The following is a 17,557-nucleotide window of genomic DNA, read 5'->3' as shown; positions in this document are numbered from 1 at the left end:
GTGAAGAAAACACAAAGCTGGAATTCCAGGCATGCTGATATCAACTTCCTGTGTTTGCAGCCCATCGCTAGGTGCAACTTCCTGTCTGAGGAGGTTGAGGAGCAGTTTGACACACAACAACCGAGTCACGGTGCCCGATAAGACACAAACCCTCTCATTTCTTGGCCTTGACCATCGTGACAAAAGGGACAGACGGCGATTTGATGTGTTTTCTCAGCATACCAGACATTTTCAGATGTTCAGCCCCGAAATAAAGTCACATTCCTCAGTCACCGTCCTGCTATTGTTCCCTGGTAGAGGAGGCTGCTTCAGTGCAGTGACTGACTGAGTCCACACTCATCAATGAGGTTGAACTTTAGGGAATCAGGAAGGACAACGATGGGCGGTGATGGAAAGACCTGTGTTAGTGGGTGTTCGCTTGATGACGGTTGGTTGTCTGCGTACAGCACGTCCAGCATGTCCTTTGCCGTACATAAAAACAGGAAAATAAAAGCGCTGGAAGGTGTAGGGAGTGCGTGGCGCCGCACGGATGCTTGTGTAACCTCCTGTTCAAAGGCCTCCTGTTTCCTCAGGACTGTACCACGGAGAATCAGGGAAACCCACAAGCTTAGAGCCAAGGTGTCGTCTTCAGTGCAGATGAATTATGTGAAGGTGAAATAACAACATCTGGATGTTTGCTTTCTGCCCTTTTTGTTTTTTTGCATATATTTTGATGTAATTTCACACCTCTGATGATATGTACTCACAAGTTAGTCCACACGCACTTGGCTTGATAGGGTTAACTTTTGATGTCTTAACTTCCGATGCAGTACCAATCCAAAGTGTTAAGTGCGGCAGTCGTGTACCAGTACACACTATCACCACTTATACTTTACCATACTATCCTACCACTACAACGGCTGTTGTGAGATGGCTCAGCTGGAATCAGCGAGGAAAACAGGTTTGCATCGTTGAGGACACCCTCTTAACTCATGGAATAAACAATTGCTGGGTTTTTTTTTTTAGCTTTTTCCATGTGACAAAGTGATTTTCTGTGTCTCCAGTTTTCTTCACTTAAGAGGAAATTTGTAGGAGAACATCAGATCTGTCGGACACACTGGCGTTCAGAGATCTACAGTATCCGGTATCATAAAAGTATTCACCGTAGACCAGATGAGAAATTAAATGGGATCATACTCCTTATTGTCACGTAATGGTCATTTCAAATTGACATTGGACACATTTTAAACTCAATGATCAATTTGTAAAACTCTTTGGTAACACAGGGAGATGAAGCTGCTCCTCTTCTGATGCGCTTTCACACAACTCCTCCACGAATACCTGGTGGAGGTCTAAGAGTTCTGCTTCGTAGCTTCACGCACTAGACATCAACGAGAATTAATACAGCAGGTAGCTGGTTTGATAGACGATCACATAAGGACAGAAACGCACACTCACAGCGAGGAAACTGTATGCATGTTTTGGAGCAGGTGGACGTAACATCCACGTTCTACACAGAAGTTCTCGATGTTTGCGCAACTCACCATTTTGAAGACTTGAGTGTGGCATTTTAGCCATCGTCATTTTTACCATTTTCCTCTCATGCTGGTTGATTCATATGGCTATTTTTATAGATCTGCCAAGGGACCGCAGGATATTCAGAATGTCGCTGTATCCTGGTGCAATGCATCTTCTCTCATTTTTTTAAAAATGAGATTACTTTTCTTGTACATTGTAACTGAATGAATAAACTTAAGTGTGGAAGGCTGAGAACCTGTCGTATGAACTTGAGAAACAAAGTCATCCAGCAGCATACCCGTCTCGATCATCAATTTTACACGAAGGGACTATAATTTAAGAAAAAACAACATCATGCTGTGTTGAAAAAGGACTTCAAACTAGTGACTGAGGCCATAAACCCATTAGGAGATTGTTTACCGATGAAACTAGAGACCATCAAGTCCAACGACGTCGATTTTCAAACATTTCCTTCATCTTTATCATGACTATACACCCGTAAATTTCCGCTCTGTCTTGCACAGTTTTTGCACAATAATGGTGACAAAACCAAAATTAAAACACCTGCTAAAAACTATCTCAGGACCACACGCAGAAATTCTCAAGTTCAAAACAATATCAGCCCCGCACCGTTGAGGCAATAAATTAACTGAGACATGGTGTTTTCCTGCAGGCAGTTGAGTCGCCCCCTGCTGGACAAAGAATGCAAGTTTAAAGTACTTTACTGCCTTCAGATTTGCATCAAGAACCATTGTGCCATTACAAACGCCATGAAGACATGAACAAGCAATTAATGAGCTTTATACCTGTTCAGCAAACCAATCAAATATTGAGTTTTAATCAAATTTACAGTAGTCGATGCAGCATATTATTGGATTATGGTTCTCCATTGCTTTTTTCTCTTAATCTCTCATCAAGCCTTGTTCATGATTGGTCATTATATTTTTCCAGTGGTTGCTGGTTAGGTAATAGTGTTGTTGTGACCCAACAAACCATGTCATCCTTTAAGGTCAGTCAGTCAGCTTTGACTCATCTCACATCTTTAGTCACAGTCCCTCAGAGACACGCCCACGCTGTCATAGCGGTTGACCCCTGTGTGTGTGTCTGAATGAGCTTCTGCCTGACATGTGTGTGTTTCTCACAGTCAACAAGCCTCCACGCACATGTCTTTGTGTTCGGGGTGGGGGTTGGGGTGGTGGGGTTTGGGGGGGTGGAGCTACACGGACAACCAAGACAAGCTGACTTCCCACCTCAGTGATGAATTTGGAGATGGTCTACTGTTTAGAAGTCGTACATGTGTGTGAGATTGACAGTAGGGCAGTCGGGAAGTAATACTGCATGACCTGAATATACGTAGAGTTCAAGAAGTCACATACACGGGCGGGTGATGCAAAGACCAAGAACGAGGCAGGTATATTAAAGAAATTATGGTTTTAATTGACAAGCTTATAATTTAGAAGATGATGACCCCTTGGCTTAGTAATTAGCTCACATCGCCATGCAGCTGTATGCTGAGTCAGGCTTCTGGCAGCCAAGAGTCAAGTGAAGTGTGATTGTGAACCACAGAGAGAGTGTGTGCCAGAGTTCGCCTACAATACATCAACCCCTACCTTTTTGTCTTGTGACAGATTGAGCAAACCTCATCGTGCATCACTCAGAGCAAAACCTACTGCATTCATAAGAGCTTCAGAAGTCAAAGTGAAGGTCTCTGAAGATGCACTGTGGCTACATAAAATGCCAAAAAAGCTCTCTAAATAAATCAACCTGTGCTCAAGAGGGGGTGAAAAATTCCATGTTGTAATTTCTCATTTGCTGATTGTACGCATCTCAAAGCATCTTTGTCCCTGAAAGGCCCATTTGTTTGTCTAGTGGGATTTCTCCGTAAAACTGCCCAAGCCACGGTTTGCTTTCTTGTCCTTCAGCCCGGTACATTTGAACAGCATAAGGACAGAGGACAATCAAAGGGATCAATAGAAGTGGCACAATACTGTCATGAAGCCTAACTCAGGCTTCGGACGACCAGAGCACTGAGTAGCGCTAGCCTGCTAGCTGTTACTGACAGCTATACAGGGATACAGACTTGTCACCTTTTGGCCCAGCGTGAGTTATGCGCAGCTCAGTTATGATGTCACCACTCTCAGGGCAGGGCAGACCCTCGTGCAGGCCAGCAGGGGGGCGAAAACCATGTTTAAATATGGTAAAAGCACTCAGGTCGGGTATGAATGAACCCTAAGTTGCTGGACGCAGTCAAACCAGCCAATCATTGCTGGTCATGTTAATGTAAATTCCATATTTCAATTCAAAACTTTGGCATTTAAGATGAAAAAAATGTGCATATGGAAGGAAAATTTGTGGAATGAAATAAAAACAAGACAAAACAGTGCATTTTTAAGCACATCAGCTTCTTAAACCCATATGAAAATAGCATTAGACTTTTTTGCCATCATAACTCATAATAACACCAGACAAAATAAGTAACAGTTGTAAGTTGGCAAGAAGAATGTACATAGTTTTTCAATAACTTAAAATGTTTGACGGACTATGAATTATTGGACACAGAATAGAATCATCAGAGTTTCTGCTAAAATAAAAATAAAGGAGACAAAAATAATTAATTTCGTCAATTTACTCAGACCCTTTTCCCTTGCCTGTAAATGTCAGGAAGGTCAGAAATAAAAAGTTGTATATTAACAAAATCAACACAACACATAAATATAAAGTATAGATGTTTCTTTCTCTCTGGCGTTTGAAAGGAATGAAGGAATGTGATTTCTTCAACCACAAAGAGACATCTCTATCATACTAAATGCGTGACGAACAAACAAACACACACACTTTTTGAACGCAAAAATGTAACACTGCTTGATACTGAGACAACTAGCCACACGGAATCGCGGTTACATACCTACACCACATCTCGTTTTCAGTATTTGTGAAGAAGGTTAATCCACAGTAGAGATAAATAAATAGGTCACGGGTGTAATGCCTTCACATCTTATCCTGAACACTCCTATTTCTGCAGCACCTGTTTTCCACTTCTGCTTTAATTCCTTATCACATCTGTGTAATTCCAGTGTTTGCATTGAGTTAAATAGAATTAAATATGATTAAAGATTGTTTTAATTAGCTAAGAAATGATATCAAGCCTTGGAAATACTGCTCATTTTGGTCAATATTTCTCGCCGTCTCCTGTTGATTGTCTCTAAAATGATCCAATTACAACACATCGGATTCTTCAGAAGGGTGTCCATTTATCCCAACGTGTAATAGCTGTAATGAGTCCACGGTGTCTGAGCGCTTACACCCCATATTTAGACTTGGTTCTGTCGTCTTTTAAGTGCAATTCCTCTCTGTTGATATCAAAACAGGGTCCCAAGTAGAGTTCTGTAGTTGCACTATTTTCTCATGTCCGATAGTTCTGCAGGATCATTCCCCCTCACATGTAGCGCGCAGGTTGTCAGTCTTTGGGTGCCACTTGTTCATACCAGCAAATGTCATTGTAAAGACAAGTGTTCTCTTGGAAAGACCCACCTCTTATTGATATTCCATGCTCCTCTCATCCTCCCTCCTTGTTCCATCCAGGTGTAGTTACAGGTTCATCAGAGAGTCATTAGTAGTGTTACTGAGGAGGTCTCACAGGACGAGCAGGTTACTGACAAGTGCTTAAATACTTATATGAAGGGAGTCACTGCATCACTGCTGGATAATCCACACAAGTACTCCAAATCCGCTTTATGTCCCTGAGAATATAAGAATAGCATGCTTTAAACGTCATACACAGATAGAAACACTGGATTAGATTGAAACTGCATGAATACTTTGCAATACTTTTCCTTCATTTTCATTTTATTATCAAAATATTCTTTAAACGTACCTGGGTTTGGTTTAGTTCTACATCAGCATCGCTCTCATAGCTGCCTTGCTGATTCGTCTGCGATTCTTTCTCATCCTTCTTCTTGGACGGACAGGAGCCCTGGGACTTGCTGGAGCTGCTGGTTGCCGTGTGGTCATTGTGGATGTTGTCTCTGTAAGAACAGGCAGGACATGATTTATAGAAAATGAAACCAAAATCTTTTATTGAGAGTAATATCAAAGGAACACCCTTGCTTTTCAGGACCTGTTAATTTGCTGTGACCTCATAGCCAGACTACAACACCCTTCTCTGCATATGCGGGGACCCACAGAGAGCAGCTAAGTGCTAGTTAGCTTAGCACAGTGATTGGTAGTAATGTTAGTCTGGGTTTCCAGAAATCACACCCACATAGCCTGCATCTCCCCACCGGTGATCTAAAACTGAAGAAGGTTTTTTGCATTAGAGGCCAAACATCAAGGAAACTGCAACAGTCCAGTTGACTACGACACAGCACTTAAGAGCTACCATGACTTGGATAACTGAGGACAAGTCTTTACCTGCATTAATAACTTGGGTTGCACTTATCATTCGCTTGACTTAAGCTAACTAACAGCCAGCTGGTCTCTGGGGTCTCAGCTCCCAAAAGGAGATAAGGGTGTCTATCTTCTTGTCTCACTCTGGGGACACCAATAAATAAGTGAACTTCCCAAAAACTTGGTGTGTGCCTTTATGTAATTTCCATTACCTGGTTTCTGTGTTGTTACTGTTTGCAGATGATGATGATGTTTTCTGTGTGGATGGTGTAGACTTTCTGTCTCCTTTTCATTCTGCCACTCCGCCTCCTCTTCTCGCTTCTTTTGCTGCTGTCTCAGTGTCTCCTTCTCTTGGTCCAACCTCTTATGCAGGAGTAGCAGCTCTTTTCTTTCCTCCTCCAGTTTTTCCTCAGCAATCTGTAAAATCCTCTCCTCCGGAGTCTCATTCCCTCTCCGTCTCGCCTGTTCCCGAGGTTCTGGGTTTGGCTCTTTGGTGGGTCTGAACCTGATCCCAACCCTCTCAATGGTTGTGTCAATGGGACTAAGCTTGGCTTGGGGATTCTGTGTTACAGCCTTTGAAAGTTTGTCGTCTTGCCATGATGGGCGGTGTGTTTGCGTGCCTTCGTGCCTGCCCCTGTTCCCCTCAGTGATGTTGAGCAGCAGCCCTTCCCCACCTTCGACACCAACATTATCCACTGAGGATAGAGTCTTGTTGCCCTCTGAGATCCTGATATTCTTCTTCTCTATGTTCTCCTGTTTCTCAGTTTGGCCTTTAGCCCCAGTGAGCCCCGTGGAGTTATGAGCCCAGTGCGGCGCATACAGAACAGTATCCCCTGACCGAGATGGGTCCTCCCCAGCCAGGCTGTACCCTTCTCCATGCTGGGTGAAGGTGTCCCCTCTGGGGCTCCAGTGCTGCTCCAAGAGATCCTCCAGCTGAGACGCCTGATTCTGCTTCAGCTCATCCCACTGATGGAGCTCATCTTTGGAGTGCACCTTGACCTTGACAGTAAAAGGGAACAGCTGAGTCTTACTGAGTACTTTTTATTGCTGTTCATTTCATTATCACTCAATTGATGTTGCCTTCATTCAGTGTCCAAGTAAAAAAAAACAAAATAAAACCTGGAGATGATGATCAACAGGTGGATGAAATGTTTACTATAAATTCAAGTTTGAATTACTTTCATAGCTTTGGACATAGATTATTGTGCCATAGAGAACTACTTCTTATTGTAAACTGGTAGAAGAAAGAAAATCTTATATTTGACACAAAATGTGCCAATTTCAATTTTGACGTACAAAAAACAGAGATGTCATGACATCATTTTGTGTAGCAGATAATTTTCTCTTGTATTTATGGTTGAGAGGAGGGAGCAGAAATTGCACCTCATCATTTTAAAGCTTCAATAATATGAAGAGTAATGTGCTGATCAGTATTCCCACTGTACCTGTCCATGTCCTTGGCTGAGCGTCTGGTTGCGGTGCTGGTCCTTGTTGTGGCCGTGCTGTCTGCGAGATGCTTTTCTCTTCAGCACCGGGGGCCGCGGAGCAGGCTGGCATCGACATTCCACGTGATCCACCACTGACACCACTGCTTTAGCGTAGGTGGGCCTTTTATTGATGTACTCAATCTTCATGACCTGGAGAGGTAGAGATGACGATGGCATCGTGGCGAATGATATGATGACAGATGTGTGTGCTCCAGTCTGCGTGGTTGCTTACCTGCAAGTATCTGGTGTGTGTGACAACTGGGACACACTGCAGGCTTTTGGTGTTGCAGCAGCCAGAGCAGCGCTGCACCTCAACACAAGGTGGCCATAGCAGGAAGTTAGCATTGCTGCGGTCTAACATCGCCCTGGTGACCTCAACCACCTCAGTACGAACTTTACACAGAGCCTGCTGGGCTGGCTGAGCATCTGAAGGAGGAGATACGGCAGAGTGTCACTGCGCATTCAACTTATACTGCAGTCCAAAATGATTTTTTTAGCCCAATTTTTTTTGTACCTGCCTCTTCCATACCAAGCAGTTATCAGGAAATGAGGCCACTACTTTAAAACGATCGCATTTTCATATAAATGAACGCCTCTTGAGTTCAATTCACACAACGCTCATTAAGCTCATCTCTCCCGGTCACAGCATAGTTTGTTTATGTACCAACATTCTCATGCTACCAGGAAGACACACACAAGTCCTGCTCTATGGCATGCTACTTCGGGTTAGCACTCTGCAAATTTTAAAGTGGATAGTTTATGTAATAGCGCAACTCTTCTATATTTTATAAATGTTATCGTACAAAATGGATCAAATTCTGATATTGAAGCTACTTATTTTACAGGGGTCAAGTGCCAGCAAAAGCAATCTTCTGCTCTAAATCAGAGTCATGTAATGTGAATAAGTAATTTAGTATTAAGTTGTACCAAATTTCCAAATATTATCATGTGCAATGCAGCTACTTTTTATAGTAAAACCAGTCATTTGTGGGGGATTGTGATGCTCAGTGTTTAGCCACCATTTTACAGCTAACACGGTAACAAATGAGGAGGCTACAGTGCAGCCTATGATGCCACATTCCGTACTGTGGCTTTAAATCATATCTGGCCGTTTCATTCAGTGACAACGCATATTCCTGGAGGAGTAGGATCGTTTATTCTTCAAGGGCTTTAACACACACAGCTCACCTGACATCAACCAGCATTTATCATCCACTGTGGCAGCAAATATTATTGGATTGCACCGATCTGAATAATCTGAATGTAACTTTGCTTTCCAAATGTTTGTTTTTAGTTGGGATTCCAAAATGATCCAACATGGTTACACATAGATTAATAGTGAGGGAATCATTCGTGTGACCGACGCTGTTGTTGATTAATGCTTTGTGATGCCAACATCTGCTTTATCGTGATAGCGGGAAAGGCAGGTTAATGGGGTGGACTTTACCGTGTCACTAAAACCACATTGGTCACATTAATCAACTCCCCAGACAGCAGACTAATGAGGATGCTCATGAGGAAAATCAGGAATCTTTCATGCCAGCACTACCTTCTACTAGCATTATTCTGGAAGAATTTGTACATTTATCATGAGAAAGTAAAAATATATACATTGTCAGCCATGCCATAATTGAAAGGAGCTGCATTAGAGAAGGGACACTTTCATGACACACAATATATTCCAATGTTGACAGCTTAAGGGAAGGTAGGTGTGTGTGTGTGTGTTTGTGTGTGTGTGTTTGTGTGTGTTTGTGTGTGTGTGTTTGTGGGGGGGGGGGGGTGGCTCACCAAGGCTCCTTGGTAGTCTGTGACCTCCATTCGCTGCTAAATTTTCCTCATCATCATCTGAGACAAAACAATAAATACCATTTAACGATTGTAAATATGGCAGCTGGTTATACATTTGGTCTTCAAAGACATTCTCATGAAGCATGGCCGTCTAGCAACCAAAGGGTCGCTGGTTCGATCCCCACTTCCCTTGAGCAGGATACTGAACCCCTAATTGCTCCTGATGGCCCTGTAACGGACCGTCCAGGGTGAACCCCGCCTTTTGCCAAAGTCACCTGGGATAGACTTTTCATGACACATTTTTCTGGACCTGCTTGATAAATTTGGATAAAATTAGTCTATGATAAATGTTTGAAAGAAAAAAAATTCAGCTCCTGGATATCATCTGAAAAACATTTTGGCTTCCAGATAAATCTGAAAATGTTTGTTCTATTAATTATTGCTATCGGACATGCAGATCTATCTTTTTTATGACGTTCGTATTTGTGTTCTGGATCCCTTATCTTGAAGATATTATGTTCACGTTCCACAGCTTCTACACTCAAAAGATGCTATTGAGGATGAATCTTCCAGATTGTAACATTTACTGATAAAATCAATGTTTTAATGTTAAGCTTCGAATAGTTGTTAGGGTAGAATTTTACCCATGAACGGATGTATTCAAACGATCTTTTCTTTACCTACGGAGTCAGAGAGCAGCAGCAGCTGGAGGTCCTCGATGGAGGAGATGGGACTGTTTCTAACCAGCTCCACCAGGGCTGCAGGCAGAGGGTCCCCCTGAAACACATAACACATATACATATATTCTACAATTCTACAATTCTACAATTTCATTTAGCAGACGCTTTTGTCCAAAGCGACGTACAACACAAGCAAGAATTCAGACTTAAGGAAAAACCCATAGTAGCGTTAAAGTGCTTCAGTTGTGATTTGGTCACAGGTACTGCCATCTAGTGGCAGAAGAAGTGTCGCCCCCCCCCTTTTTTTTTTTTTTTTGGACAAACATATAACATCACACAACACAGTTGGTGCTACATAATCACTAAGTGCTGGGTCTTGGACCCTCTGACTTATTCTACCCCAAAGAGGAGAAGAGTCAGGTTCAGTGCCTCGGTGCTCTCTGAACAATTGAGTCTTCAATTGTCTCTTAAAAGTAGAAAGGGACTCAGCAGAACGCACAGAGTTCGGTAGTTCGTTCCACCATTTGGGAACAACAGAAGAGAAGAGTCTGGCTAGAGATTTGGAGCAGCGCTGGGCTGGAAGCACCAGGCGTCTTTGGCATGCAGAGCGTAGTGGGCGAGAAGGAGAGTAGACCTGGATCAGGGATTCCAGGTAGGCTGGAGCCGTTCTTGTGATTGTTTTGTGAGCCAAGAGAAGTGCCTTGAATTTGATTCTGGCTGCCACTGGAAGCCAGTGAAGAGAAACCAGCAGCGGGGTGACATGTGCCCTTTTGGGCTGGTTGAAGACCAGACGTGCTGCTGCATTCTGGATCATCTGCAGAGGCTTGAATGAGCCTGCAGGGAGGCCTGCCAGAAGAGAGTTGCAGTAGTCAATGCGTGAGATGAGAGCCTGAACCAGAATCTGTGTGGTCTGTTGGGTCATGTATGAAATATATATATATATATATATATATATATATAGATATAGATATATATATATATATATATATATATATATATATATAGATATAGATATAGATATAGATATATATAATATATATGTTAAATATGTATAAAATATACATATATATATAAATGTGTGTATACTGTTTTGATATATATATTTTACTGGATATGGTGCTAAGTGTTTGGACATTATTTCCTATGTTGATTTTAAAGTAATGCAAGAATATACGATGCAGCCATGATAAGTTGTAATATTTTATTTAAAAGGAATAAACACCAGATTCCATTTCACCACACCAAAAACCACGCAAAGCTCCATTCTGTCATCATATGAAGTGACTGTGGGTTTAACCCCCCTGGTCATTATGGCGGGGGGGGGGGGTGTATTAACCCAAGCAGACACACAATGGTCACTAAGAGCTGGCTGAATGACTATTGGTGTTGTGTCTTCTCATCTGCTAACATTTAGGGGTCAAAGGAGCCAGGAAGGAGTCAGGAAGTGGGGGAAGGAGTGATCTAGAGAGAAGAGGAGGGAGGTGCATCTGACAAAAAAAGAGAGGTATAATAGATGAATAAAAGACGGTTTGAGGCGGACAGGGATCAGACGTGGGTCGAGACACTCGCATCAGCTGAAATGCAGTGCTTTGTTCAAAGGAGCTAATGCAGTTTCATCTGTCCTGATTTAAAAACTTGTTTCAACTTGTTTAACTTTAATGAGAAATGTTGATCCTTTTTTCATTTTTGTCATTTGTGTCCATGTGATTCCCTCCACTATGAGGAGAGTTTAAAGGATCCCAGTAGGAGGCAGGTTTCCCCAAAGGAAACAGCCATCCATGCATGATTAGAGATTCTCACCACAGTTCACTACTGTACGCCATTGACTTTCCTCCATTGTTGGTTGGCTTTTCAGAGAGTCCAATAATACAGCAGGGAAATGCCTGCCGTATGACACTCACATCTCTGTTGCAGAGCTTCACAAGCCCCTGAGGAGTCATCATTATTTCCTCTCTTCACCAGCGGAGCAAAGCTGCCTGCTTGGTTAATTGTTTCTGATGTTAATTATAGGATGTGTGCTTTTGTTCAGAGTTGTGCCTGCTGCTGTCATGACGATTTTGAATAAACACGTAGGTTCTGATAAACAAACCCAATGTTTACGGTTCACTGACTGAATCTTTGAATACATGCTAATCTATGAGACACTTTTACAGATTCCATACATCAAATTACCAAATTCACTGAATGAGGTGACTGGCAGTGATCAAGAGCTATAAGCAGGATATTGCTGTGGTGGTGCTGAAGCAGCACGTCGAGAACGACTGTAGGGGATTTCACATGAAGAAGGATTGAAAGGCGGGACAGTAAGTTGGGAGAAATTTGATTGGAAAGTGGGCATCTACAGAGCGTATACAGAGCGTATACAGAGCGTATACAGAGCGTATAAAGAGCGTATACAGAGCGTATACAGAGCCTATACAGAGCCTATACAGAGCGTATACAGAGCCTATACAGAGCGTATAAAGAGCGTATACAGAGCGTATACAGAGCCTATACAGAGCCTATACAGAGCGTATACAGAGCGTATACAGAGCGTATACAGAGCGTATAAAGAGTGTATACAGAGCGTATACAGAGCGTATAAAGAGCGTATACAGAGTGTATACAGAGCGTATACAGAGCGTATAAAGAGCGTATACAGAGCGTATAAAGAGCGTATACAGAGCGTATAAAGAGTGTATACAGAGCGTATACAGAGCGTATACAGAGCGTATAAAGAGTGTATACAGAGCGTATAAAGAGCGTATACAGAGCGTATAAAGAGCGTATACAGAGCGTATACAGAGCGTATACAGAGCGTATAAAGAGCGTATACAGAGCGTATAAAGAGCGTATACAGAGCGTATACAGAGCGTATAAAGAGCGTATACAGAGCGTATAAAGAGCGTATACAGAGCGTATACAGAGCGTATACAGAGCGTATACAGAGCGTATAAAGAGCGTATACAGAGCGTATAAAGAGCGTATACAGAGCGTATACAGAGCGTATAAAGAGCGTATACAGAGCGTATAAAGAGCGTATACAGAGTGTATAAAGAGCGTATACAGAGTGTATACAGAGCGTATAAAGAGCGTATACAGAGCGTATACAGAGCGTATACAGAGCGTATATAGAGCGTATATAGAGCGTATACAGAGCGTATACAGAGCGTATACAGAGCATATATAGAGCGTATACAGAGCATATATAGAGCGTATACAGAGCATATATAGAGCGTATACAGAGCATATATAGAGCGTATACAGAGCGTATACAGGACGCGCCGTGATTCAACGTGAGGCCCGACAGTATACGACATAGTAGTATCAATCAGGAAGAGACAGGAAGGATCTTATGTACTGCGTATATGCAGTACATAAGGTTAAGGACTGGGCCACAACCCCAGTCATATTAATACAGTGTGCGTGGGAATTTAGTTACTTTTGACTCAGGTATGCTAACACTTCCCATCCACTACCATTCACTGTGCTAAGTTAATTAGCATCAACAATTCTGTGAGGGTCTCAGCTCCCCGGAGTAGCACAGAGACAGGGTTTCTAACTTCTTGTCTGACTCTGGAGATGAGGGACAATAAATTCCAAAATCTTGGCATGTTCCTTTAATTCTTATCTCCCAATGTTAATCTTGCTCTGCATGGCAACGCCTTGGATGGAAACAGAGGATACATTGCTCATAAGTTTATCCCTTGTCAAGGGGGATAAGTTGGTGAGACTAATATAAATATTCCCCACTGCACATCCAGCTGCATCTGGAGCATTTTCAAGCTGCGACTGGTGAATTAGGGACAACAGCAGCTGTTAGCCTGGGCGTTCCTCATCTACAGCTACACACAAGGATTTCTTTTTTTCCATACAGCGTCATATAAACTGCCCTCAAAAACAGGTGCAGTGACGTACAGTAACCCTCGCTCTTCTGACATCATGAGAAGAACCAAAAAGAACAGAAACCCCAAATGTGACATAATCCATCTCACATCCCACAACAGCCCCCCCCACCCCACCCCCCACCAGAAGGCCTGTTGGACATCTTGAGGAATGCCAGGTACAAGCAGCAGCTGTAGCAGCAGGGGAAGGAGACAAACATCTAATCGTATATAATTAGGGGGTCCGGTTTGCTGCCGGCACCGAGGCAGCGGCCCACATGTGAGGTTACACACCTCACTGAAGTATCCCTACACGTGCGCAACACAAGTGTGAATAAACGTGGCCCTAATTAATTCATTTCTCATCATTTATCTCGGAACTGGAGAAGGCAAAGAATGAAATTAAGAGAACGATGTTTGTGATTTAGCGATGATCCCGACTGGCGGTCGTTCATTGAATAATGTCCATACTCCTTCATACAAAGTGGCACTTCATATATTCAGAGTTGGTTAAATGATCGTTCAAAGGCTCTCTGACTCTCAAGGCTCTGCTTGGAGAAGTTTCAAATGAGACACGGGGAATTCCTGCTTGTATACCTCAAAGCCTTTTTTTTTAAATCTTTTTCCCTCTAAAACACTTAGCCTGTCAGATTGAAGTTTTCTCTTACATCTGCTGCCTGAGAAGCCATAAAAGTGAGTGATTAATAACAGGAATTCTAAACCATCCATCACGTGTCACTCCTAATTTACCTTTATAAGTGAAGTAGTCATGGTGATGGTCCACTAAAGATGACAATTTATGGCTAAAGTGAGAAAAAGGAAGAATGGGTCCATTGGTTCTGATGTTTTATAATTCAGAAGCTGTATTATTGTAGGTGTTAAGTTACCGGCTCAGCTGCAGCAAGTCCTTTTAGGCTGCTTTTAAAAATCTTTTTTACTGAAACTGAAGATGTGTAGATGAGACTGGAATCAAGCCGTACAGCCCCCCCCCCCCCCCCCCCCGATTTATGAGGCAGAGAGCTGCAACGGTTTGACTTGTTCAAGTTGTTTTTTCACCTCATTTACATTTACAGCTGAACTGATCGTGGAGATGCAGTGTTCAGAAAAACATGAGAGCCCTCAGAGAGTACATGGCTGTATCAGTGATTCTATGCGTAAAATACACTGAAATAAATTCTCTAAATCGATATCATGGTTTGACTTTTCTAAAATTTGCTCACAGAGATATCGTTGTATCAAAAATAGCTCTGGATCACAATTCAGCATATGTACCAAAACCTTCTTTCAAACAGTTCTCATGGAATTTGATAGAAATGTGTCCAGATGTCCAGAACAATAATGCGAACAGCTTTATCCTTCCAGTGGCCCACAACAGTCCTCAGGATCCAGGAACTACAATTTGATCAAGATCAGCTCCAAAGTTACAAACCTTCCTAATTTCCTTTCACCAAATTTCATCTAAATTTGTCAAGTAGTTTTTGGTTTTTTTTAGATGTCCTGCTAAGATACATGCTGCATGCTGGTGCAGGTCAAACTAAATGAGACCAGTAACATTCATAAAAGGAGATCCAGTTTGTATTTGTGTAGACCAGCACTGTCCCCCAATAGACTGCCACTATGGCGTGGGAGGCACATGTGCTAGCAAAAAGGCTAAAACCCATGGGTGCTAGAGTCAGTCGCCTCACTTCCCTTAAGGTTGTCACTGGTTGACGCAGCATTCGCAGCACAAAATTATTATATTTTTTTTTCTGAAATGAACATATCAGTAATATCTGACATCAGTTAGCCATGTCTGGATTCTCCGTTAACTTTTGTCCTCTTGTTTGTCCTTAGCAGAGGGTTTGTCCATAATCCATAATGCTTGCTTCATGTTTAAACTTTAAATTGATCAGTAGGATCGTACGATGACACGGCAGCGAGAAGTCCACGTCTAGAGGACAGAAACCACCAACAACAATGGCGGTCACCATGTCAAGGACAGCAAAATAATTATCCTAAACTCTTCATTTGCATTGTTTTTATCATATATTTCAAAACCACATATTTCAAACTGTCAGTGTCTGGTATCAAAGTTACTGTAAGAGAGGTGTCTCCGTGTGCCGCCTTTCAAACATGTGGCCTGCAAATCATGAGGCTGCAGCAGCACCACACTCCTTCTCAACATCTGGAACATGCAGCATCCTCTTAACCACGTGCAGCATCCAGCTGTAAAAAGAACCGTACCATGGCAGCTTGTGCTTCCTGCCTACCCCTGGGCATCCATTCATAAAGACAGTTAATGGAGGACTAACAGTTATTCTGTGAGAGGAACCCCCCCCCCCCCCCCAGGCCATGAAGGAAAACTTTCATTATGAGACTGAAGCAGGTGCAGTTAAAAAAAAAGAAGAAGAAGAAAGAATCCCTGCATTTAAGGATCACATCTGATGTTTGTGAGGTTGTGCGTAAAAATACAGACTGCAATATGATAGTCAAGTAGTCAGGATCGTTTAATGAAGGGTTCTTCAGAGTCCAAATGAAACTCGTGTAACTTTAATGTCTCTTGTACTAAAAACGTCTTGACTGAGTCAACAAAATTAGTGTTGAGAGTTCGTGTTCATCATTCCAACTCACCTCGGCGACGCCAAACCGCAGACACGCCGCCAGCAGCACGAGCAGCAGCTGTACCCACGAGCTCATCTTGCTGCCCAGCCTCGAGCCTCTTCGACGGACCGGGCATTTATGGAAGCGCGAGAGGCCCTCGCTCCTCAGCACTGCGCGCGTCGGGGACAGCGGCTCGCCCTGCGGTCGGTACTGCGCGCACAATCTTATCTCTCCACACAGTGGCACCCAAATGTTTAGTCCCTCACAAAATCCACAGCTTACATAAAAGCTTACACAAAAACTTCAAGATCTTCTCTATTTAGCGCACTGACGTCGCAGATGGAGCGTGACGGTTGTTAGTGGAAATTTAAATGACATTTCCAAGTCTCTGAGTTGCATCCACGCTGCGAAAAAAGTAAATTGAATTATCCAAAGTATAATTTGACGAAAGTACATCCACATCACCAGTCGTCCTCCTCTCTGTTTCTTTTAAATGCGTCCCAAATTCATGTGAAATGAAGTCCTCCTCTGTCCAGGGGTCTTATCAATCAGCAGGGCGCTGTGTGGCTCGGTGCGCCTCAGTCCTGGAGCGGCCTGATTACGCAGCGCTACTGCTGCTGCTGCTGCTCCTGCCGCTGGTGCTGGTCATGGTGTTGGTGGTGCTGCCGGGGGAGGTGGAGGTGGAGGTGGTGTGAGGGGAAGAGCAGATTTCCAAGAGTCCGCTGCTGTTGGTGAACTCAACAGTATCTCTCTCCCGCCCCCTGTCTGAAGAATGGTTGATAATCTGTGTACAAAGAGCCGACTCTTAGTCCACAAACAACCGCCTCACAGCAGCAACTCAGAGCAATAGTGCCTCTGTCCTGACGCTGGGCCAGGTCTGCTGGGGATTTTTTTCTTTACTGAAGATATAAAGGGAGTTGAATGATCTCAACACAAAAAAAAACAAAAAATATTCGTAGTATCGAGTTTGAGAGATCATAAAATATTATCAAACATGTTGAGAGCGAGAATTTCCACATTTATTTTAAACTTTTCCACTGGCAGTGAAGGACATCAGTAGCAAAAGCCATAACAGATATTTTCAAAGTGAAAAATAATCTCTCCAAAATATTTTAAATTATTTTCATGAATTATTTTTGTCGTGTTTTGCTTACGGTATATGGAGACAAGTGGGAGCTTTTAAAATCAAAAGTGTCACTTATAAGCTGTTCGCTCACTCCCCACGAGCTGTGCATTAAACGATGATGATCTTTTTAGTACAGTGGAACAACATATA

General features: G+C 42.8%; 1 protein-coding gene across 1 annotated transcript; it reads right to left on the bottom strand.

Moving 5' to 3' along the window:
• Window positions 1-2,944: 2,944 nt before the first annotated feature.
• Window positions 2,945-17,106, bottom strand: pdgfbb (platelet derived growth factor subunit Bb). The gene is made up of 8 exons (XM_086184440.1): window positions 16,312-17,106; window positions 9,839-9,935; window positions 9,159-9,215; window positions 7,603-7,796; window positions 7,329-7,520; window positions 6,096-6,882; window positions 5,372-5,522; window positions 2,945-5,237 (listed from the first exon to the last, which is right to left on the bottom strand). Exons 1-7 carry the CDS (start codon window positions 16,375-16,377, stop codon window positions 5,389-5,391), a joined length of 1,527 nt encoding a protein of 508 aa, XP_086040566.1. The 5' UTR covers window positions 16,378-17,106; the 3' UTR covers window positions 2,945-5,237; window positions 5,372-5,388.
• Window positions 17,107-17,557: the final 451 nt, after the last annotated feature.

The sequence above is a fragment of the Aulostomus chinensis genome, chromosome 18, assembly GCF_037954235.1.
Source record: "Aulostomus chinensis isolate RoL2024-O1b breed Wild chromosome 18, RoL_Achi_v1.0, whole genome shotgun sequence".
NCBI classification, from domain to species: Eukaryota; Metazoa; Chordata; class Actinopteri; order Syngnathiformes; family Aulostomidae; genus Aulostomus; species Aulostomus chinensis.
The sequence above is the reverse complement of the archived record's forward strand: the minus strand, read 5'-3'. Positions and strand labels throughout refer to the sequence as shown.